This window comes from Scardinius erythrophthalmus, assembly GCF_964197995.2.
Source record: "Scardinius erythrophthalmus genome assembly, chromosome: 19".
Classification (NCBI taxonomy): Eukaryota; Metazoa; Chordata; class Actinopteri; order Cypriniformes; family Leuciscidae; genus Scardinius; species Scardinius erythrophthalmus.
In genome coordinates this window covers 27,348,768-27,374,893 of record NC_138239.1, presented here as the reverse complement: position 1 = coordinate 27,374,893, position 26,126 = coordinate 27,348,768, and the positions used below count along the sequence as shown (strand labels likewise).

Genomic DNA, 26,126 nt, shown 5'->3' with positions numbered 1-26,126 from the left:
TTTCAATCACTACATAATTCTCATACTTCAATTTATGATGACTGAAAATGTATGTAAAATGTTAAATAGTTAATATATATAGGTTGCTTTGGATTAAAAGCATATATATCATTTATATCTCAAATTTGTATTTCAATGTATAATACAGAACAAACAACTAATGTAAAAAAATAAAAAATTATAATTTAACTATAACTCAATTGTATAACTTTTATTAATGGCATTAACAAGCATTATTATATTATGTAATGCTTAACACAATTGTGTAATGTTCTTAAGTTTGTTGATGAAGTGTTTCTCTGTTTCTGTCTCTCACCAAAGCCAATAAGTCCGAGTGTTTCCCCTCTGATGCGGGCGGCCCCTGACGCCACCTCTCGGATCTGCTCCACGCTCTGGACCCGTGTGCCCTCCCGCATGGCCTGGTACAGCCACGTGTTCCTCCTGTACAGGTTCAGGATGTGGCAAAGCGTCGAGTCTGCCGTCTCCTCCACAGCGGCTGATGGGATATTACACACTGCGATACCTGCAGACGTGCACAAATGCTCAGTCTGATTCATAGAAAGATTGATGTTTACATATCCGAACATTCAATAAACAAGACAAGGCCTCAGATGGTCCATTCATACTTCTAGTCAAGTAAACCCTATAAGTTTATCCAGCCATCATTAAAGGGGTGGTTGATTATGATTTCATTTTTTAACTTTAGTTAGTGTGTAATGTTGCTGTTTGAGCATAAACAACATCTGCAAAGTTACAATGCTCAAAGTTCAAAGCAAAGGAAGATATTTGCTTTTAAACAAATCTTTTTTTTAAGGACTACAACAAACGACATTCCTCCCGGGTTAGTGACAATCACTAACCCTAAAATTTACTGTTGAAAAACTGTTGAAGCTCCGCCCTCTGTGCTGGGAGCAGCAGCTCATTTGCATTTAAAGGGACAGACACAAAAACGGTGCGTTCAATTTTAACATAAAATATCTGTGGGATATTTTGAGCTAAAACTTCACATACACGCTCTGGGGACATCAGAGACTTAGTTTACATCTTGTGAAAAGGGCATTACACCACCCCTTTAAAAGGAGAAATGGAGATCATTATCCAGCCAGAATACATTCTTTCTTTAACTCTAACCACATAAACGGTCTGTCCCAGAGGAACAATTAGTCCTCCTCTACCTTCTTCTGTCTCTGAAAGACTTCTCAAACTTCCAACTTTTCCTCACTACATGTAGAGTACTTTGTTTTTCTGAACAAAGATTGAACCTAGATTCTCAGCTGAGCAGTATACGATGTCAGAAGTGTATTCTCTGTGATGCCAAGTATCACACTATATAAACTCAACATCTTTATACATTCTGCATTTCATTTGCTCCAGCTTTTCACAATATTATCAATGTTTTAAGTTTCTCAGGTGTATATTATTGTCCAGAAAGCTGTCGAAGCAACACAAAGACACTGTTGTCACATGATGCATGTGATTTTTAGATAGGGTTTTTATTCTTATTATCTAGATAAAATAATAATAATGGGGCAAATTTACATTTGTATGTCAGGTATCAACTTCTTATTCTACAAACGTCTCTATTAAGACCAAAAGTCGTGAGCAGGAAACATGTCTTAGCATTTGTCACCCGATGCTCTTACCCATCTCTCCAGCTGCTTTAATGTCGATATTGTCATATCCACTACCGATGCGGATTATGATTCGGAGGGCTTTAAATTTCTCCAGATCTTCTCTGGTCAGAGTAATGGTGTGGTACATCATCGCCCCCACCGCCTCGTTCAACACCTGCCACAGACACATTTATTCCACACTATAAACATCAGGGCACAAAACTGGGGGATGTTTATTAAGCACACATAAATCATTTCTTTGTAGCATCCTGGGCCTGGGAGGAGTATGTGGGTGTAATGCATTCCTCATGATGAGTTTGCCATGTTCGTGTACATGTCATTTAATGGATTTCCTCCCAGTTTGATAATTATTTGTTTTTTACTTTTTACAAAACCATATTCTGAATCAAATAGCAAAAAGTGAAGTGACGCCCACGTATGGTAACCCATACTCTGATTTTGTACTCTGCATTTAACCGATCCAAGTTAGTGCATACACATTAGGAGCAGTGAGTAGTGAACACACACACACACACACACACACACACACACACACACTGCAAGCCATGGACACACACACCCGGAGCAGTGGGCAGCCATTTTGCTGTGGCGCCCGGGGAGTGATTTGGGGTAAGGTGCCTTGCTCAAGGGCACCTCAGTCATTTCCTGCCGGTATTGAGAATCGAACCTGTGACCTTCGGGTTACCAGTCTGACTCTTACCATTAGGCCACGACTGCCCCTATAAAACATAATATTAAACTTAACAGGGTAATTCAATTCAGTGCAATGCAATTCTACACCTTCGTAACTGGGTCTGATAATTGGGTCACTATAAAATGAATCGCAGCCAGTGCGTTTTTAAATGAACTAGTGTTTCCGGCAGAATTCTGCTTTGGTTTACAATGCATGCATATTGTACATACTAAACAAATCTATTTAATGAAAATATTTGAATGTTCTTTTCATAAAAAACAAGCAAACAATTTATTACAACAAAATCTTTGACAGCACATTGTCATATAAACATCCAGTCAGTGAGTGAGTCAGTCAGTCAGTAACAGATTCACTAAGTAATTTGTTGACTGATTTAAACTGATTTAATAGCTTGTGCATTTGTGGGTCTTCAATCAATTCATTAAAATAACTGATTCATAGGAGTTTGTGAAAACAACTGACATGCAGTCAGTGAAAACAACGCAATAAAACATGTTATATATTTGTTACGCATTTATTGTCTGATTTAGATTTAGACAAGCTGCTGAAAAGCAGCACTTTTTGAATGAACCAATTCAAAACAAGTTGCTTGTGTCATCACTCATAATTATTCCCTTTTTCATATAAAGTTTTTAAGATAAATTAAAGATAAAATTTATATATACTGTTATACAGTATTTATGCACAAAGGACAATTATTAAATATTATAAATTAAAAAAATTGTGAAAAACAAAAAAAGCCTTCATTATTTGCAACAAGATTGATGTTTTGGGTACATAAAAGTAGAAAAATCTGTTTGGTTGAAATGATTTGGTTCCTCGAAAGCTCGGTCGGAAGGAAGGAAGGAAGGAAGGAAGGAAGGAAGGAAGGAAGGAAAATAGGGAAGAACAGACAGAAGGTTAAAAGGAAGGAAGGAAGGAAGGAAGGAAGGAAAATAGGGAAGAACAGACAGAAGGTTAAAAGGAAGGAAGGAAGGAAAATAGGGAAGAACAGACAGAAGGTTAAAAGGAAGGAAGGAAGGAAGGAAGGAAGGAAGGAAGGAAGGAAGGAAGGAAGGAAGGAAGGAAGGAAGGAAGGAAGCAGTGTTAATTTCGTTGACAAATAATGTGTGTCATTATTTTCGTCAACGACATTTTTTCACAGACGAAAAACGAGACGATAACTAAATAAAAACTAGTTTTGAATGACAAAAACTATGACGAAAATCTATTGACATTTTCGTCAACGAATAAAAACTAGACGAAAATGTTAGATAGTGACGATTTGGGAAGCGATCCAGTCTGATGTCCTGCATTTGTGGTAGATGCGCACGTGTACTGTGACGTGCTGATCTACTCAGCGGCACACGAGTTGGCATGCGCTGCATGTCTCATAAAACGTTAAAACATGTAAGCATCTGGGAGAATGAGTAGAGCAGACATGTAGATCTGAATAAGAGTGATGACGCAAAAAAGAGCTATATCCGGTACGGTTTTCTGTGCGCACACACCCGACCCGAGGCGTGCAGCCATTCACAGACACCTATACAGCGCGCGAGTACAGAATTGAGCTCTCTTTCGTGTCTGAATGGACAAATACACACAACATTGTCTAAATCTTCGTTTTGGAGAGTATTCATGTAAATTATGTCGGTTATGTCTTAAACAGTTGTGAGTGTATCGTATGTGCATCAGTGCATTGGATCCGCATGTCATTGGACATGATCTGATGTCTTAAAGTGACAGTGGGTAATAAACCTGATGTGTCCTGTGTCCTTAATATTGATCAAGCAACAAAAGAAAAAGAGAAAAGCATTCACTGCTCGTTAATAGCTTTAATAAGGATTAATTATATTTAATTCATACAAATAAATATGTCTGCTTGAAAGAATGGAGAATGATGTATGCAAGTAGTTATAAAGAATTCATATATCATTCATTGAAAAGAAGACTGTTCTACTTTAGGAAAAGTGGTTTTATTTAATTTTAAGATATTTTTTAAGTTACAGTAGGCTAGTTAAATCTGTATCTGTATTGCACGTTCAAACTTTAAAATCATTCATATTAGCAGGTTAATATATGTTTTCTCCGGGAGTATATGGGTTTGGAAATTTTAGAGAAATTCTAAATAAATGCATTTAAATTTAAACCCATTATATTTTAGTCGACTAAATCTACTGTAGATTTAGTCGACTAAAATCTTATTGCATTTCGTCGACTAAAACTAAAACAAATCAGATGACTAAAATATGACTAAAACTAAATGGCATTTTAGTCAAAAGACAATGACTAAAACTAAATCAAAATTTGCTGTCAAAATTAACACTGGAAGGAAGGAAGGAAGGAAGGAAGGAAGGAAGGAAGGAAGGAAGGAAGGAAGGAAGGAAGGAAGGAAGGAAGGAAGGAAGGAAGGAAGGAAGGAAGGAAGGAAGGAAGGAAGGAAGGAAGGAAGGAAGGAAGGAAGGAAGGAAGGAAGGAAGGAAGGAAAGAAGGAAGGAAGGAAGGAAGGAAGGAAGGAAGGAAGGAAGGAAGGAAGGAAGGAAGGAAAATAGGGAAGAACAGACAGACAGAAGGTTAAAAGGAAGGAAGGAAGGAAGGAAGGAAGGAAGGAAGGAAGGAAGGAAGGAAGGAAGGATAGAAGGAAGGAAGGAAGGAAGGAAGGAAGGAAGGAAGGAAGGAAGGAAGGAAGGAAGGAAGGAAGGAAGGAAGGAAGGAAAAATAGGGAAGGACGGAAAAATAGGGAAGGAAGGAAGGTTACAAGGAGGGAAGGGAGGAAGGTTGGTCGGAAGAAAGATTGGAAGAAAGAAAGGAAGGTTGGAAGGAAATGGAGCAAACAGACCTTCTCGTGGATCTCCTGCGTTGACTGCGCATCACAGAACGCCACCGTGGCCAAATCCTTCAGGATGGGCAACTCTACGGTACAGTCCCTCCCGTCCAGCAGAGCGACCAGCGGCCGAGGGTGCATCGGGCCGTTCATGATCTGAGGCCTTATACCTGCAAACACAGAGAGGAACGTCAACTTCCCAATCACCCTCCCGCCATGTGTCTTGTTGTCATGGAGATTGCAGCATTTGGGCAGAGTTATGAATACATTTCATTTAATAGCCTTTGGGGGAAACATCTTGTTCTCTTGTTTCTCTCTTTTCACTCTCCACCATCTATTTACAAAGGACTTCAAATGAGAATTATTTACCATGGTATTATTAAAAAATAATTGTGTGGGAGATGTTAAGGCAGCGCTGGGTCTCTCCGAGGGAAACGGAGATCAGGGGTTTGGCACGCTTTAAATAAGCAGTGGACACATCAAACAGAAACACAAATGACATGGTGGAGCCATCATCACTACATCAGAGCGGGAGAAATCAGAGGGGGAAGGACAGACTGATGGGGCTCTCTCTCACACACACACACACACACACCCCTTCATGTAGGTGCTCGACCAATCAATGTTCACGAAACCGTGCCGACTGTTCATTTTCCAACCCATAAACAATTTCAGAGCTCAGACAGCCTGCTCTAAAAGCTTTTTTGGACATGAACAGTGAAGGCAAACTTAAACTCAGTGATTTTTAAACAAACAGAGTCTGAGCAGCACAGCAGCACACGGCCATTATCCAATCAGAGGCCAGAATGGGGAATTATCCAATCAGAGAGCAGGAAAGGAAAATCTCAGCCCTACCCTTCAGCCATTCTCCACATTTACTCTGATCATAGTGCACAAAAGATCCCGACAAAACATCGATTTCAGAGATGTGAGGCTTTTTATTTGAATTGCCATCACAATTTGTCTCAGTCCTTGCAGTTTTCTCCCAGCAGGGGATCGTTCTCCTAAAAAAAATATGAAAATCTTTTACATATGACTTTCTCTCTTTCTTGGAGCACAGTAATATTTCTAAGAATTTTAACATTGTTTTTTCATACAATGTAAACATGTGGTGACCATCAAGCTAAAAAAATATGACAACCAAGAGCATCATAAAATGTAGTTCATATGGTTCATAAGTCATTTAAAATATATATTTTCTTCCGCCAAAGCTTTTGAATCTTGAATTTGCGATCACATAATTTCAAATATGGTGCATCGTACATTTAATATCAACAGTACAAAGAATGATTTTCTTACTCTGTATTTTTGTCTTGTTTTCTGGTACAAATATGAAAAAATTTTTTGCTTAAAACAAGAAAAAATATCTGCCAATGGGGTGAGAAAAATAATCCAGTTCTCCCTTTGAAATTAGTTTATTTTTATTACCTCACCAGCATATTTCTTGTTTTAAGAATAAACTCGCTTAATTAAAAATTTCAGGAAACAAGACTTTAGCTTCTCAAGTAACCGTTTCAAGAACGCTCAAATATTTGTACTGGAAAACAAGACAGAAATACTAAGTAAGAACATACATTTTTTGGTTCTTGCATGTCATGTGACCAAAATCATTGATGCGGAAATGCTCCTCACACAAAGCCATCGTAATAAATGTGAATATTTACAATTAGTGCAGACCTTTTTGGCAAAGTATATGATGGTGAACATTTTACCAAACATCTCCATTTACGTTCAACAGAAGAAAGGAAATTAAAGTAAGGTTGCGAAGGTGAATAAATAATGACATTTGTTTTGGGTGAACTATTACTTTAATGTATGTGAAACTAATCGAGAGAGAGAGAGAGAGAGAGAGAGAGAGAGAGAGAGAGAGAGAGAGAGAGAGAGAGAGAGAGAGAGAAAAATGTAATACTCTCTTTGAAATCCCATGAACAATAAAAGTCTGTAAAAACAAAAGGAAATGAGGAGATTTTTCCATGGAGTTGCGTTGACGTGGATCTGTGCATGTTTGTGTGTGTGTGTGTGTGTGTGTTAAATATGGCAGCGTGTATATCACACAGTATGTGTGAGTTTCCACACTTCTTGCTAGGTGTGCCGCTGTGATTTTAATAAGTGTGTGTGTGTGTGTGTGTGTGTGTGTGTGTGTGTGTGTGTGTGTGTGTGTGTGTGTGTGTGTACGTGTGTGTGTGTGTGTGTGTGTGTGTGTGTGTGTGTGTGTGTGTGTGTGTGATACAAGCAATCTTGAAAAAAAAAAAGCTGGCAGCCAAGTGCCTCACCTCACTGTCAACTGCTGCTTATGGTTACCAAGCAACATCATCTCTCACCGTCACACACACACACACACACACACACACACACACACACACACACACACACACAACTGAGACACAAACAACAAAAAACACTTTTTGCTCCAAAGCTAATAGACACTTGCAGGAAAAGGAGTTAAAATGGTCAGATCACTGAGTGACCGTCCAGGTCCTGAAATAACCCAGGTGCATGAGTGTCTAATAAGAGTGTATCTGTGCTGCGTCACTTTTTCTTCTCTCTCCACCCCTCCTGATCTATTAGCCAGGGATTTGGTTGGCAAACACACACTCACTAATGATAAGGAGTCAGGAACACAATGCACTGTGCGTGTTTGCACACACATGCCGAACTAGTTTGCAGATGTGTCACAGACAGCAGCCAAGACATGCGCTTGTAACACCATCAAAAAACCAAGTACCGTGCGCACACACACACACACACAAACACAGACACACACTCAACACACACTTTTGCTTTTGGACAATTTCAGAAACATGCGTCTTGCCTGAAAAATGCTGCCTCCACATTCCTCCCATGAAGAGCAGCCCAAAAAACAGGGGAGAAATAAAAATGGAGGGAGGCGGCAGAGAAAAAAAGCGTTCTCCTGTGATTGTGTCCTGGGGGTATCCCTCCTCTCGCTGCCTGTCTGTCGCTCGCTCACTCGCTCACTCCCCCCATGTGGGTAAGCGGAGATATCTGCTCTTCTTCGGTCAGGAACGAAAGCGTTCAGAGACGGACAGAGGAGCCTGTTGTTTTCATCCCTCGTTCTAGCCTCTCACTCTCGGCTTGTCCATCTTGATTGCCGTTTTCATCCCCCCCTCTCGTCTCATTTTAGAACAGACCTCTCAAGGTTAAAAAGGAGAGGAATAATTACGCCTGGCCGAGTCGAGGAGAGTCACGGAAAGAGGGAGAGGGTCAAAAATTCCCACACGAGTGCCAGTGCAAACGAGTTGTGCCGTTCCACTCCTCACGCTTCCAATCACTCCCCCTTCTGTTGCTCTTTTTTTCGACCCACTCCTTTTTTTTTTTTTTTTTCTCAACCGCACTCCCTTGCTCACAAATTTATGATTTGGAGACCACAGTGGTTAGAGACTGCCAGCCTCTCCCTTCCACTCAAATCTCTCCGCCTGCCTTTCTTTCTTTTATTTTCTCTTGCTCTTTCTACCTCTTTTATTCACCCTCCCTCTATGCTCAAAAATTACAGTCATTTCATTCTGTTAAAATGGTATTTATTTGGTTTATGTAATGTGAACACTAATGTGTGTGTGTGTGTGTGTGTGTGTGTGTGTGTGTGTGTGTGTGTGTGTGTGTGTGTGTGTGTGTGTGTGTGTGTGTGTGTGTGTGTGTGTACGCTTTGTGAAAAGCAAAATAAAGGGTTGAAGAAAAACTGTCAAATAAACAAACCAACAGAAATGAAAAATGACCAAACTAACAAATGAAAAAATGACCAAACTAACAAATGAAAAATGACCAAACTAACAAATGAAAAAATGACCAAACTAACAAATGAAAAACAAACAAAAGAACAAATGAAAGAACAAATGAAAGAACATCAAAGTAATAAAAGAAATGGACTAATTAAAGAAAAAAATAACATAATACACAAACAAATTAACAAACAAATTAATTAATGGGGGAAAAAACTGAAGGACCAAACAAATAAACAAGTAAATTCAAACAAATGATTGAATGAAAGACTAAAAATTCTGAACAAACAAATGATTCAACAACTAAAGACAAAAAAACAAACAACTGAACAAACCAAAGACCTCAACAAACAAACTAATAAATCAAAGAAAATTACACTGACAGCAAACTAATGAACAAAAATGAAATGAATGAATGAATGAACAAACAAACGTCAAATTAATGAAAGGAAAAACAGATTTGAATAATATAATTAAATTATTACATTTGAATAATATAATTAAAAGAAAAAGCATCATTGCACAATATGAATGAACAAAGGGGGAAAACATGAACAAACTAATGACCAAACAATCAATAAATGAATGAACTAAGACCCAAACAAAAGAACAAATTATAAAAAGAAAACGAACAAACTGACCAAACAAATGATGGATAAATCATTTGATGGATAAATCTGAGACTTGAAAAAGCTATAAAAAGAAAACAAGAACAAACTAATGACCAAACAATGAATGAATGAATGAATGAAAGAATGAAAGAACTAAGGCCCAAACAAAAGAACAAACTAAAAACGAACAAACTACTGACCAAACAATGAATGAAAGAACTAAGAAGACCCAAATAAAAGAACAAACTATAAAAAGAAAACATGAACAAAGTACTGACCAAACAATGGATGGATGGATGGATGGATGAATGAATGAATGAATGAATGAATGAATGAATGAATGAATGAATGAATGAACGAATGAACGAACGAATGAATGAACCAATACCAAAACAATAAAAAGAACGAATATCAAATAAATGATTTGAAGAAACAAAAGTACCAACAAATGAAAAAAAAACAAAAAAAACAAATGAACAAACAAATGAAAGGAAATAGTAGAAAACAAACTAGTAACCAAACAAATGAGCAAACTTATCAAACATCAACTCTAAATGAAGAAGAATGACTGAAAGGAAGGTTCATGTACACTTCATTATGCGGACACACACACAAAGATGTGCAGCTGCTCATGTTGTGTACAGTTGAGCTGAATGAGTGATTTTAAGCTACTTAAGTCCATATGAACACACTGTCACAGTGGCCAATACACACCGTCCCAAAGCACTTAACAGGATTTCCAGTGAAAGTCAAGACATTCGCTTCACTTTTCGAAAATACACACAGAGAAAGGAATTGAACAGTCACCACATGAGTGGAGGGTCATATAACACACAGCTGGCCAGAGGAACCAGATCAGCACAATTAGTTTGAGATAACACAATATCAGCCTTACAAGGGACATACCACAGAAAACAGGATTTTCCTTGCACATTTCAGATAAAACAGTGTACACAGACACACTGTATATGCTCAACACAAAGCTTCCTCCAGTTCAAACTGAACATTTATAAAAACGAATCTGTACATAATGTTGCATTCAGAAATCCTTGTGGTTTTGATGAGCTCAATAACACGTGACCACCCTCATTTACATATCGTTACCGATTAGTATTCAGCAACTTGCCACACCTTGATGTATGAGTGTGAAGTACACCAGTTAGTCAATCATAACAGAGGGCATTTAAATAAAGCTTTAAAGGCAAAGTAGCAAAAACAGCCTTTTTTAAATGGGGTCCTTTAAAAGGATCCGAGAGAGGGTGGCATGAAAAACTTAATTATCTCTGCTTTTGGGGCATGAAACCTTGACTGACCTCATAAGAGGACTTCAGGGAAAAAATACAAAAGCATGAATATGGTAGGGCGGCACAATGAATCGAAATAAAACCAAAATTACAATATGGCTTAGGGCGATTATCAAATTCCAAAGGCTACAATTTAATTAAATAAACATAAGTGCTGTGAGCTGAAGCTTGGCACTTGACACTGTGGCACTCGACAAAGCTTGATGGTTTAACAGAAGAAATTGTACTGTAAAACAAAATAGTCTAATTTTTATTTTAATTCAAAATACAAATTTTTCCTCTTTTTTTTATTTTACAGTGAAATTCTCCAATAGTAATATTTCTTCTTTTCTTAAATATTTATATACATAAAATATAAAATAATGATTTTTCTGATAACAATTGTATTTATTTATTGATGTGCTTGTTTAAAGGACTGCATAGTTTCACCAAAAATGTTTATATATATTTATATTTATAATTTTTTGTGATTAATATATATATATACACACACACACATATATATAAAATCTTTTTTTAGATTAAAAAAAAAGTGTGTTAAAAAAATTCATATTAATATATATAACAGTTTTGGTGAAACTGTGCAGCCCTTCAAACAAGCACATCAAATAAACAAACAAACAAACAAACAAACAAACAAACAAATAAATAAATAAATTTGTTATCAGAAAAAACATATGATTTTTTCACCACAACATGAAGTGGCTTCATCAATATGGCTTCTTTAAATCCTTTCAAATACTTTTTTGACTTAAGAGTGAAATGCGTCATTTCTGTGTAAAAAAAAAAAAAAACTGCAAAAATATGACCATTTTCAAACAAGTTGTGTACATTCTTCCAGCTTTAATTGTTCAGACAAACTTCTCCCAGGCAAAACTATGCAATTCCATTTGGTTCTGCGGAAACGACATCCTTCACCTTACATAGCCTACATTATTAAACAATGACGTGAAATCTCTACTATTACTTAAGAGTGTGTAAGTAGACCTGGTGTGGTGACCAAACAAGAGAAAACAAACAACACGTTAACACAGATAATTAGCACAGCGTTCAATCTTCATTCCTACACTCCTGAAGTGAACACACTCACAGCAGATGTGATCTCTCACTCCGTTTCATTCCCCAAAATACTTTTTTTCCTCTATTCATTAGTTTCACATTCTCTCGCTCCCTCATTCTGTCAGTTCTCTATATGACAGAAGCCATCTGGCCTTCTGAACGAGAGATTGGACCAGGGAATGAGAGGTTTACAACGCACGAGCGCACACACACACACACACACAGCTGTGTTTTGTTACACTAGAGACAGAGGCTCTTTATGGAGGTGATAGTGCTTAACATTAGGGAAAGAGTTACAGCAAAAGCACACACACGTGCACAAACAAACACACTCACATGGTTAAAGTGTAAAAAAATCACTGAACGATTCACTGGTTCATGTTACTATCACCAATCGCTCTTATTTTCAACTCCTCCCCTTCAGTCACCAGACTGTCCTAATACGCAACGCCCACTTTTCACAATCCAATCATTTCACAAACCCACCCAACATTTCATTTCATTAGTTAAGACATCACATTACGGAAGCAAAACAGGTTGCAAACATCATTACACAATGACTTGAACAAGTTTCTCTGAGCAGATGTTCAATGTACAAATCTGTCCTTGCAGGTATATAGACATTCATACAGCATACACAGTATCAGACGATTCTTTCATGTCTTTTTTCCTTCATAGTTTGCATTGCATTGAAGTGCGAAACAATTTCTGGTCCTTCCAACATCTGCATCTGCTTGCGCTGTCTGTGTTCATACAGAGATCTGCGTCTCCATCTACGAATGAAACTCAATCTCCGTGACCTTTTCATTTTCTCACAATGAATAATTCACCGGGACCTGTTTGCTATCTCACACTGTCTGTCTCTCTCTCTCTCTAACACACACACAAAGAATTTTGTGAACAAGGGTTCTCTTCTGCAGTCATCCACATGTTCTCTCATTCTTTACAATGAAACCCTCAATTGCATTGTACAAGCCTCTGTTTCTAAACTCTGTGGTATCATGCAGGTTCTGTTCACATTTACAGAATACTTTGCCATCCCAATATTTTCAGACCACACCACAAAAATAAATATTATTAACGTAATATATAATTATAATATAATATAATAAATATAATATAAATGCATTTAATTGATAAATATTTTTTTTAAATAATATAATTTTAAATAAAAATACATTATATAATTTAAAGCTGCAGTCCGTAGTTTTTCCTCTTTGTCGCCATCTCTGTTCGAAATCTGCAATTGCAGTTATTCGAGGAATTATCAACTTTACGCGGGTTGTGCCTCGGCATGGCACATCGCGGATGAATCCAATGTTTTGAGGAGAATGTGCGGCTGTCAGTCGCCGCGCCGGTGTGGAAACTGGCATTCGCAATCGCAGATTCTACTTTCTGGAAGTATGACCAACATCTGAACAAGTAACATCCACTTTTGTTCTGACCAACTAAGGGTAAAAAGCATTGCAGTAAATCGCGCTGATTAAATCTAACGCTCGCTTATCAAATCACGTCAAACTGTGCAAATTATACTTTGTTCTCAAATTGTTAATGTTAACAACATCAGCACTGCATGACTACATTTAATGCCCTTCCGATATTTATCCTTGTTTTCGCATGGGCCGGTTGCAGTCTCTTTTTTTCTGTAGCCACTCTGAAGTCCAAAGCATTTGCATTTAACAACAGGTGGATCTCCAGTTGACACTGGTGATTGTCGTTTGAACCTTTCTGGATCCGCCATTGCTAAGTTTAATTATATCAAGTGCTGCGAGAAAAGGCAATAACTCTCCACCTCCAACATCCTCACACTCAACATAGCCTACTAGCCGAGACTCCTTCTTTATGTGTACAGATGTGATGTAATGACGCAAACACATGCTTGAATTTCCCGCGGAAATCCACCAGTACCACTGGAATTAAAAACATTAATACAAGCTTACCATTTTGAATCGAGCTAAGGCGAGCAGATAGTTTTGAACACTGGCTGGTTATGTACTTGCTCAAAAATTTATTTTGGATAAATTTTAACCCAAAAAAGTTACGGACTGCAGCTTTAATTATAAAATGATCTAATTCAATTTACTTTTAATGCTTCAGAACATGTTTTTAAAGTATAATAAATGTATTAATGTAACATAATATATAAATAATTGTATTAATAATATAATTAATTATATAGTAACATCATACAGCAAGAATTTTAGATCATAATATATATTATAAATGTTATGCTTTAGAACATGATATTTCTATTTATTACATTTATAAATTGATAATAAATAAATGTATATACTATAATATATAAATAATTTATTAAAAATAATACAATAATACTGGAAATTATACAGCTATATGCAATAGACAAAGAATAATAAGTCAATCAGACAATAACTAATGCTTCAAAGACTATCAGGGAATCTTTCTTGCAAATTCAACACAACAATGCAAACAATGTATGTAATGTATTGGCAAACCAAATGTTTAAATTTGCAATGCATAAAAACACATGCATATGTGAGACAGTGGCGACGCAGCACTGGCCAAATAGAGCAAGTGATCGTTCTGTTAACTGGCCTGAATCTCTTTCTCCATCAGCACATCTTTACTGCCAAACACTAGCATGACACTCATTTGTTCAGTCAACGTTTGGTCTCTGGGACTTTGTGCAAACATTTAGTATACGCACACAGAAAGGGGCCAGCTTGAACATGCAAGAAGTGCGTTGACAAATTGCAACAAACTGCATACATGCAATATGTGGTATACATTTACAAGTAGGCCTAGCAAATGCTGTTATCCAAAGTGATTTACACATGAAAAAGCAACAGCATAAGTGATTCACAAGTTGTTTAACATTTTATGAAGAAATATCAGACGCTAGTTGTTTACATACAGCTCTCGTCTACACACTGCTCCAGGGGCAAATTGATTATTCATAAGTTCAAACAAACCAATATCGCACCAATTTCTGATTCTTTAATGCTAATACGCCATGTGGGACAGATGTAAACGTCAGAGATAGGTCAGATGAGTTGTCCTACTGCAGACGGGGATTACAGTACACGCATTCATTCATTTCTGCAGGATTATGTTCTGATGGAGACCGCAACCCCCCCCACCCCGTCCTTTCCCACTGGGCCCGTCCTGCACAGATGGCTAGTGGGATTTTACCTCTCTAATCTCTTTTCTTTCATTCCCTCTCCCAGTCTTCTCTTTTCATTTCTAAAACGCTCATGAAATGAATATGCTGAGTTGGAGAAAAGGGCACAGAAATGACTTTTGGTTTTGAGTGTCTTTTGCCCTCCATTCTCATTCATTATTTCCTCTCTTTGCCCAACTCCATGATGATTTTGTCCAATCAAATTCCAACAGATTAATGGTCACCGACTGCATACAAGCCATTTTTATGTTGACGCAATCACTTTTATTCTCTTGGACAGTCTTGCCAAGACTAAATAAACCTGTAATATGAATAAAACTTTACCAGACATCAAGATGTCAAAAGAAATACAGAAATGGTATCAGATACCATGAGCAAAAGGCCGATTCATAAATTGGTATTTGGCCACTTCAGATTATTGAATTTAACTGAATATATAATACACACACACACGTTTTTGAAAGAAGTCTCTTATCATCACCAGGGCTGCATTTAATTAATCAAAAAAATAAAATAAATAGAAACAATCTAAAATAATTTATTCCTGTGATGCAAAGCTGAATTTTCAGCATCATGACTCCATTCTTCAGTGATCCTTCAGAAATCATTCTAATATGCTGATTTGCTGCTCAAGAAACATTTTTGATTATTATCAATGTTGAAAATAGTTTTTGCTATTTTGCTATAGAAATTTGAATAATTTCTATATCCGTCTACCAAAATATGCAACAGGCTACTCCAAATAAACCTTAGAAGATTTTATTTTATTTTTTTAATAAACCTTAGTAATACATTATACATATTCAAAAAAGCTTACACAGTTCATTCAAGCTTTTGGTCCTTTTAGGCTTAAATGTGCCATCTATTTATCTAGTTATACAAGCTAGACTCATGTTTCAAGACCATTTAAAATGTAAAAAAAAAAAAAAGTGATGACAGCACCACAATGTTTGCATTCTGAATTGTGATTGGTCATGTCCTTCAATCTATTTAACCATATAGTCACCTTTACAGAATAAAAAAAAATGATATTATGTTGATTCTCTTTTAGAGACTGAAAACAAATCACATGCTAATTGTCAAGCCGATGGCAAAGTGACTCTGATGCTAGAATTCATTACACAGAATCTAGCATGCACTAGCATAAACACTAACTATGACTATAAAGAAACACTGTGTGGCCTATAATTAAATAGTTCAACTAAACAGCCTACACTAGAGTAAAGCATACCATGAAGCGTCCTTTCAGCATAACACTTCTGATCCATGACCAGGAGCGGCTTATCCCAGACTACAGGACGATCACTCAAAACGCCTCAGTCCTAAGAGCTCTCGTTCAAAAAGGAACTTCAGAAGAATCAAAAATCAATATCAAATAATACACCAGATACAAAAAAGCACAAACGACAATACGCAAACATATGGACACACCTGACCTGGAACACTCTCATACGGTCTGACCGTGACACCCATCGCCATGGCTACATAATCCCTTCTTACTAGAAAGGAAGGTCTTTTGCCAGGGTTGCCCCAGCATGTCCATATATAGACGCAATTAGTCTTGGGGGCATTTGGAATGACCATATATGGTAAAGGAATAAGGAAGCAGGCTCTTTTCAGATCAGTTCATTGAGATGTATAAGACCGTAAGAAACGATACATTATGGTGTATGTGCATGCTTTCTAAAAGAGAGAGCACAATAATACTAATTATAATAAAAAAAAATAATTCAGAGCAGTCATTGCTATCAAAAACAGGTCACCTAGCAACACACAATTAAGGAATACCCTGCGAGCCCGCAGTCTACAGCCTGTCCATTAGCAGACGAAATTACTGGCTAAACAAACAACCATCACCCACATGCAAATGACTTTGTTGTGCATAAGAGAAGCGCTCATATTCTGCTCGAGACCGCTTGCCCACTGGGGGTTTTCGCAGATGTTTAGGACATGAGCAATGTACTCTGACTCTATCCAACCTGAAACATCTGGAGTCAGAGATGACTGGGGCACTGGAGAAATGGTTTCATTACATGGAACGAAAGCCAGCTAAACCCATTAACTCAAGTGAGACGGCAGAGGTGTAACAGAAGCAAAGGGAGGCAAAAAGACACCAAGGGAAAATGGAAGCCTTTGAAAGAGAAACGAACAAGAGGATGCATGAGATAGACAGGAAGCCGTGGATTAGAGACTGTCGTAAAAAGAAGAGTTAAAAGATTATGATGCTATCTGTCAACCAGTCCTCCAACAACTGACTTGCCCATGTACACACACAAAAAAAAAACACATTTGCACTATAATGTTGTAGATCAGCCAAGTTTTTATTTTACTGGATTATCCCAAAAAAATAGCTTAATAATGGTTATCTAACATTTAACACCCGCCAACCTGCCAAATGTGGGTGTATTTCAGTGTACTCACTCGTTTCATTTGCTCCAGATGAATATTGTTGGCGTTACAGGCCAGGGTTTGGATTTCGGCATTGGATTGCTCATAATTTTACTCATTCCTGCAAATTTTGTGCTCAAACCCAAAGTGCGCGCACATAAAGCCGTCTCTCAGTACTAAATTGAGTACTCTTTATAGCGCATTAACAGTCGAATACACACAAAATAATGTCAAAATGCTGGTCTTGTTGAGTATACACGTAAACACAGCCAGATATGTTTTAAATGAACATAAACAGTTACACAAAAAGTGCATGTGCAACAGTTTAATGGATCCGTGAATCAGGTCTTAAAGGGACAGCAGTAAAAAAAATCTATATGGCAGATTTTCCCCATGTTATCAATGTCGAAATTATGGCCAGTGAAAATGCTGTGTGAAGTTACTGAGTGGCTAGTAACTTTGGAAAACCACTAGCCACAGTGGCTGGTGAGCAAAAGATTTAAAGTCAAGCCTCGAGCATAATAACTTCTACCGAGATTTTGGTCATACTGCCCAACCCTACTGAAGCTGCTCGCTAACCAGGCACTGAACCAGGCAGCCTTTAATAATGTTTATCACTGCTCATTTCTCTCCCACCCCAGAGGCTCTCCAATCATATCCATACACTCTGATTACTATCACCACAATGTGATTAGCCTGACTATGGTGATGTGTTGTTTAATTTCCTGCCGGGGTCTGACACTGCATCTCCATTTCGACTCAAAGTAAAACTCCCTGCGCTGCCTCCCCTCCCCCTCAGTGCAGTCATTGGACATCGTTCTGAAACAGCCAATGTGGGCTGGAAACTGTCTCTTACACCAGCTGCACCAGGTGGGATTCAAGAATACAGAAATATGACACCATAACCCTTTACAGTCTTTAGCACTATCTGCAAAACATGCATGTGCATCAACATCAGTCCTGCAACAACATTTGAATGAATCCCACAAAATATACTGTATATTATTGCATAATGCAAAAATCCTAAATAGACTTAATTTTATTTTGTGACATTATTTTCTGTTTACATTCATTCTAATTAAGCAAATTCCACTTAATGTAATGCATCTGAGCCTTTAAATTCTGATGTTTTTTTTATCAAATGTGCAATTGATTCTCATTAAATTACTGTTTCACAATGTTTTTTATTTTATTTAAATGAACATAAAAGCAGATTGACAAATACTATCAAGACATAAAAATAATTTAACGGTTTTGCATTTCAATAATGAAAAGGCTGTTTTTTGCATTATGATAATTGCTTAAATGTCGTGTAAATAATGTCCCTCAACTGTAGATGAACTACATGTTCAGTTATTTTTCACATTGAAATTTCCCATTGAAGTTTGTGCTTGGCAAAAAACGTAAACTGTCTCCCTTCTGCTGGTCCAGTCCATCATTCTGATCTTGCCTATATATGCCTCAAAGTGACAATTCACATCAAACATGTATCAAGTGGCTCTACCACTAACTGACAGGCTACACTTCACTCACAGTATCTTAGTCAAACAGATCAGCAGCGACGGGCAGATAGTGACAGAGGTTTAAACTAGCAAAGACAAACCATGAGAATAAAAAATGAGACATGTCACTCCAAATTCATTTAGAGACGCCTACAAGAGAACATAAATAATATTAAAGCAATGTAATATATAATTCCAAGCCATAAAAAAACACAGTCTAACATTCAGTGACACCCTGAAGCTGAAAATGGATAATACTGCATAAATGTGACTTACAAATAACATAACAGGCCACTGAACCACATGGCAACATAATGAAAACACGCTTGCACATTCTAGCATAATTACTATGTCACTCATTGTAGAAAAGAAAGTCCAAAGTAAGTTTACTTTTAAATAAGCTTGTGCTAGGCAAAAAAACAATATTCAGTGGTATGCGGTTCTGCAATGATAAGGTATAAAAAGATGATGAGGGATGACACGCTAAATAATAAAAGAATTTTTTCTTTTTCTAATCCTTCATGTACAAAAAAAGCTGCATCTAATCTGGAACAAAACAAAGCCAAACTAGCTCCAAAAGCTTTGATCTGAAAGAATAATCTATAATAATATAAGATGAGTCTTGCTCAACATTAGACAAAGGAAGGAACAGGGATGATATCTCAGTACTGGATGGTCTGATAAAATCATTAGCAACTCAATTCACTACTTTTTCAGCAACAAAACAAAGAGCACTGTTTATTCTTCAAAGGAGGTGTATCTGTGTAGCACTTCTAAAAAGTGAAGTTCAAAGGGAAAAATGTAACTTGAATCAATGAACCTACAATCATATGATTCAGACACACTCAATCTGACACAGACAGTTAGGAGCTGAAGCACTAGAGAGGGTGGAGGAGGGGAAGATAGGAGAATGTGAAAAAGGTAATGGAAGAGGGCTTTGATTTACTTGTGTCCGGCGATGCCATAGTGGAGACAATGACTGGAGGTCCAGTACGCCGGCTGAGCTTCTGATTAGCCGGACACACACTTTGACCTGGACCGGCACTACCAACAGGTACTAAGGCTCCGTCTGAGGACACTCCAGCCCTGCGCATTACTTGTGGGCTTACATGGGGACTGGGCATGGGAGACATCGTGGCCAAGCTTCGATCCCTCTTTAACAACTCCATCGGTACAGTATAGTTGGTTGTGTATGCCTTCGGAGCTTGCTGGGGTGCCAAAGCAGGCATGGTCATTGGTTGGGGAACTGCAGGCAGTGCTGGCAAAGGCTGTGGCATTGCATGCATTGCCATTTGTGATGGCATTACTGGCAGATGTGATGGAATGCCTACGTGTTGGGACATTGCAGTCATATGTGACATGGACAAGCCAGTATGCGGATTGTAGCCTGACAATGGGCGAGGCTGGACTGGAACCACAGAACCACTGTATGCTCCTGCAGACCTGGCTCCAGGATACCCACTTGTTTGGTCTAGAAGCTGCTGGGAGGGAGCACTGCTGGGTCTCCGACTATAGCCCTCACCCATCCTTGCAGATACAGTCTGCATGGGGGTAGAGGGTGGCTGCATATACTGGGACTCCAAGCCCGGAGTCAAGGGCGGCGGCTGGTGCGCATAAATGTCACTACGATGGCTAAAGCTGTTGGATCTGCCACGTACTGGAGCACTGGGATGCGGGGGGGTAGCAGGAAGGATTTCAGGTGGTCGTTTGCAACTAAGCACAACACGAGACAGAACCCTGGCTTGGCCCAAGTTGGGGGCCACTGAACGCACATCATTTTCCTCCATAACAGCCAACATTGCAGTGGAGTCAAAGCCCTGCTGCAGCAGAGAAGTGATGGTGCTTTCTGAGAGGCCCTCTTTTTGCAGCAATGCCAGAAACTCAGGGTCTGCATTTTTTTTAGGGTCTACAGGAACCACTGGGGTCTGAGGGACAGTGGGAGGAGGAGCAGGAGTAAAAGGCTGAGCAGGAAGTTGTGGTAACAGAGCAGGAGTGGTTACAGGGGCAAGGGCTGTAGAGGGAACTGGAGTGTAGACAGGATTTGGAGGTGCCATGGGTTGCACATGTGGAACTTGCTGCACTGGCTGAACCTGTGGTACCTGCTGAACTTGCTGCACTGGTTGCATTTGCTGCACTGGCTGAACTTGCTGCATTTGCTGCACTGGCTGAACCTGCTGCATTTGCTGCACTGGCTGAACTTGCTGCATTTGTTGCTGCTGTATTTGTTGTTGCATTTGTTGCTGCGCTTGCTGCTGCGCTTGCTGTTGAGCCTGTTGCTGGACTTGCTGTTGCTGCTGTATGGTGTATGGTGAGGGGTTTTCCAGATGCATGACCATACCTCGGGTAGTTCCATCCATTCCTTGAGCAGCTGGATCAACCACCAGGCAAGTGGCTGCTGGCTGATCAATCGGCCTTCCGTTAACATCACTGTAATGGCTAGTGAGAGAGGCAGGTGGCTCAGTACCGTAACGGGGAGAATTTGGCTCCATTATATAACGAGCTGGAGATGGTGCTCGGCTTGAAATGCGCTGCCCATCCTGCATCATTTTTGTGCCAGGAGTAGCAGGTGGGGGTCCAGGCAGGGATGTTTCCCTATAAATACGACCCATGTCATGAGAACTTGGAGGTGGGGGAGGAGGCATGCCAGGTGTTGGGGCAGCAGAACCAGGCCGACCTCCTGAACTCTGTTCCCACAGTTGCCGAGGACCTGCCATCATTCCATAATGTGTTGATGACCTATTGAGAGAATGAGGTTGCTCTCCACGATAGAAACCGTCTGTTGGCCGAGGTGGCATGCCTGGGTCTTGCTGATAGTAGTCATGGTGTGGCAGGGAACCACGGTTAGCCATGGAATGTCGATCGTAATGGCTGTTCAACTCAGGAACAGAGCTTTTTCTTATGTTACGTGGGTCTGGACGATCCAAATAACCTTGGTTGTAAAGAGATTGCTGGTAGGAGTCTGGCTCCCTTTTCAAATCGAGGTCAGGAGGACGCACTCCAGGCGGTGGCTCGTACCATCCCCCTCCTGTATCTGCTCCATAGCTCAGCGAGTTGCGTCGACCAGCCACCCGGGCCTGCTGCTCGTAAACACTGTCACTGCGCTCCCAATGACCCTCATTCCCACCCAGCGTGTCCCAGCTCTGGGAGCGGCCGATCGGCAACTGCTTACTGGAGAGCAACATGAGGAATAGATATACCTTACTCACAGGGAAGAAAAATGAGAGAGGTTTTCCTTTAAGATCCTAGTTGCAGGCTGATGTCAAGTGGTGAAAGGAAGGAGTATGGAAGAAAAAATTTAAACAGAAGATATTGCTTTTCACCTGAGGTCCAGTTGTAATTTCTGTCTCCCGTCTCTATCACAGTGGCAAGGTCTGGCTATCAAATGGCTCCTCTTGCTTGGCGACCGGTGAATAATTAATCTGGGGAATACTGCTGGTGGTGATGGAAGCAGGAAAGAGGACACCAGGCGCTCTCACAAATAACGTTGGTAGGTGAAGCCTGCCTGACTACTCCATTCTGGCAATGCAAAGCGACCAGCGTGAACAGACAGAGGGAAAGAAAAAGAGAGAAAACGGAGAGACAGGAAGGGAAATTTTAACAAGGGGAGGGTTGGTGTGGGGGAGGCAGGGGCTTGTGATAATCCAGGGAAGCTGATCCGCTCCAACTCCAAACATTTTACTCATTCAGATTGCTATGAGGGATTACAGACCAAATAAAGCCAGCTTAAATCCACTCTTCACCCTTGTGACGTCACATTCAAACACACACAAGATGTGTCCCTGATGATAATGAACACAATGAAATCCCTTTGGACAGGAAGTTAGGAACACATGCTGCCGCAGACACACTTACCTGAAGCCAATGGTCAAGGTGGTCTGTGTTTCTTTCAAAAGCCTAGCCAGCTGGCATTGAGCATGAGGTCTTTGCTGGACTCCAAGAGGTGGGCCAGTGAAACTAGTACAGATCTAATGCAGGAGGGCAATATCGTGTAGCACTGTCAGGAAACGTCAAATCCTGATTGAACAGTAATCCTATGATGGACCAGCAATGCCTGCAGAGCTATGCAAATGCAGAGATCCAGGATCACCACTCATCTATTACATTATGACCCGAGCTGACACCAGTGCAGCTATATGAACCACTGCCTCAAAATACCATGTACAGCAGACCAAAAATGAGGTCATAAAACTTATGGATCACAATACTGATTACAGATTACTGATTACAGATTACTGATAAAAAAACAAAACAAAAAAAACAGCTTCATTACTACATTACATCAGATCTGATGCAAATTACGATACCGCTTTCCATGAGCATTACATAAGCAGGGCTTTTGGTAGCCTGAAATGAATTTAAACTAGACCAAATAAAAAAAAAGATTTTTTTTAAGTAGAAATTTGGATAGGAATGGCAGTCTGCTTTTCTTTGGCTTTCCCTTTTTCATCCTGTCTGTCTATTTTGGCTGAGTAGAACTGAAATACCAGCATAAATCCATGCGCCTCTTAACTTATTCACACACAGTCAGCAATTTTTGCAATTTTCTCTACTGCACATCCAATCTCTATCACTTAGCAAAAGTAAATTATATGAGAACAACATTCATTTACAGGGGATGGCAGTAACAATTGTCTATCCCAAATGTCAGAAGAAGAGAAGGTGAGGTGGATGCAGCCAGAAGAAGAGAAGTAAACACACACAAGTCAAGTAGCATTTGCACTGCAGACAAATCAGCATGATCATAAACTTTCGAGATCATATTTTTCCTTTAAATAAGTCATGAGAGTGAACAACACGAATCAAGGAAGGAACTTTAAGATAGCCCGTTGGGAAGGGCGGTGATACATTTTGGTTGCCAGACGTCCCAGTGCTAATACTACTTGGCTTGTGTGTGTGTGTGTGTGTGTGTGTGTGTGTGTGTGTGTGTGTGTGTGTGTGTGTGTGTGTGTGTGTGCATGTTAGGGATGCAACGATACCATTTTTTCAGAACCGATCCGATCCGATACCAAAAATTCCGAGTATCGGCCGATACCGATCCGTACCGATACCAGCGCAGTTTTTTTTAATCAAGTAGAATTTTTATAACTCTGTGTTGAACTGATAATAAGAACTGAATATATATATATATATATATATATATATATATATATATATATATATATATATATATATATATATATATATATATATATATATATATATATATATATATATATATATATATATGATCATAATCTGACATAAATGCTTTTATAATCTAGATTAGTGGATAATTCAGCAGTAAAATTTAGTCTAGAAAAATCACGAGTGCACAATAATTGTATAAAATCTGACCATTTTGTGAAAAAAAAAGGTTTAGTGGGGAACAAATTAGAGACAATAAGTGTAACACTAAATCTGGTAAAACTTAGCAATTAATAGCAATATAGCAAAAAATAGCAATTATTTTATATCCTACTATAAAATTGAGACATTTTTTAACTGTATAGCACAGCTGTTTAATGACGTAACAACATAATAGATAGGATAGAACAAGAACGGCTATTATCTTTCATTGCATCCCTGTATTACGTTATGAAAGGCTCCAATACAGTGCGGCACACAACGCTTATGCGCATCCTGAACGCAGAATGATGCGCTTGAAGCAACATGAGTCACAGCGCGCAGCGCGTCGAGTCTGCATTGAGAAGTTTAAAGCACAAAGAAAATGCATATTGATGCGTAGTGTATTATACACTATCTATCTATGCAATTGTCTATTCAGCATTTTCTTTTAACAGTTTTAAATTTCAGTTACTGTGCGCGTGAAGAACAAATAGTGCTCAATACAAACAGTATTGTGATCTAACAGACACCCGGTAGAAAGTAACATGATTAAGGTACAGCAATAAAGTCCAGCAAGATAAAGTTGTTTTATGCAAAACCATAGACTTTTATCTACAGATCAAGTATAATAATAGTAACATTGAATCATCTTGGAGAGAGTTTCATCGTGTTAACTGTCATAACCGAACGCGGCGCGCTGTTTGAATGCTGAATGAAGAATGACAGCCGCAGCTGAGGCAAACGTTTACGTGATCTTGAATTTAACGACTTAAATATTAATTTATATCTCACATTATACTATATAATGGCTTCAGAACACTTATAATATTGTGCACGAAAACTTATGGTGCTTTATAATGTTTGTGTGCCTTTTGTGGGGCTTAACAATAACACAGAATAGTATATAGGCTACACAATATCGGATTTGGATCGGCCTTGTCTGACCGATACCCGATCCGCCAAAAATGGCAGTATCGGAGCCGATACCGATACTGAGTATCGAATCGGTGCATCCCTAGTGCATGTGTGTGTTTTATTTCTACCGGCTGCATCCACCTCGCCTTCTCTTCTTCTGATTTTGCGAGTCATGATAAGGATGCTATAATTTCTTACAAACATCAGAAACACGTCAAAATTTACTCACTCTTATGCCGTTCCAAACCTGGATGACTTTCTTTTTCTGTGAAACACAAAAGAAGACATTTAAAAAAAAAATGTCTCAGTGGATTTTTGTCCATAAAATGAGAGTCAATGGGTCCTAATGTTGTTTGGACCCCAGCGTTCTTTTAAAATACCTTCTTTTGTGTTCTGCAAAAGAAAGAAATGCATACAGGTTTACAATGATATGAGGCTGTGGTAAACTATGACAGCAGTTTCATTTTGGTTGAACGGTCCCTTTAATATAACAATGACCCTGTTTATGTTGAATAAATGTCTAAAAAAAACAAAGAAACCATCACCCCATGTTTTGCTATTCCCCACTGAGAAAGCATGGCTATGTTATTAAGATAAGCATTCTAAAACCCACAGGGGGTGAAGGGGGAAATCTGGGACATCAAATAATACTACAATATCAAAAGCCTTGCAAATATGTGTTTCACAGAAAACATTCCAACAATATGAACGCTAACAGCTGAATCTTGAGTTTTCGGTTTAGAAAGAGCTTTTTTTGTGAACAGATTTTGCCCACCTGCCACTGAAACATTCCACCCAAATCCTTCCTGATCCCCACAAACACCACAGAGAAAGAGAGATGGAGAGAGAGGGCGAGAGAAAGACTTGAGAGGATAAAATTAATAGGGCATATTCTCCAACTATTCTTTGCCATTGTGATCCATCCTGCATTCTGATATCGTCTAAAGCAGTGCACAGGTTTAAAGTGACTTTCCAACACTATGCCTCGTTTTGATCA

The 26,126-nt window shown here is 38.8% G+C and overlaps 1 protein-coding gene across 16 annotated transcripts in view; it reads right to left on the bottom strand.

The window, feature by feature from the left end:
• ctbp2a (C-terminal binding protein 2a) overlaps window positions 1-26,126 on the bottom strand; it is a gene marked incomplete at its 5' end in the record, with an annotated part of 53,720 nt that overhangs the window by 6,419 nt on the left and 21,175 nt on the right. For 6 of the 16 annotated variants that reach the window (XR_014032164.1, XM_081393809.1, XM_081393799.1 and 3 more), the window contains 4 exons: window positions 317-523; window positions 1,644-1,788; window positions 5,147-5,301; window positions 25,359-25,394. Coding sequence is in view for 15 of the 16 variants with exons in the window: in XM_081393809.1 (XP_081249935.1) it covers window positions 317-523; window positions 1,644-1,788; window positions 5,147-5,301; window positions 25,359-25,394 (543 nt within the window). Of the gene's footprint in view, window positions 1-316; window positions 524-1,643; window positions 1,789-5,146; window positions 5,302-7,943; window positions 8,568-19,835; window positions 22,072-25,358; window positions 25,395-26,126 lie in introns of those variants that run through there. The other 10 variants (XM_081393807.1, XM_081393811.1, XM_081393801.1 and 7 more) reach the window with 6 other exon arrangements.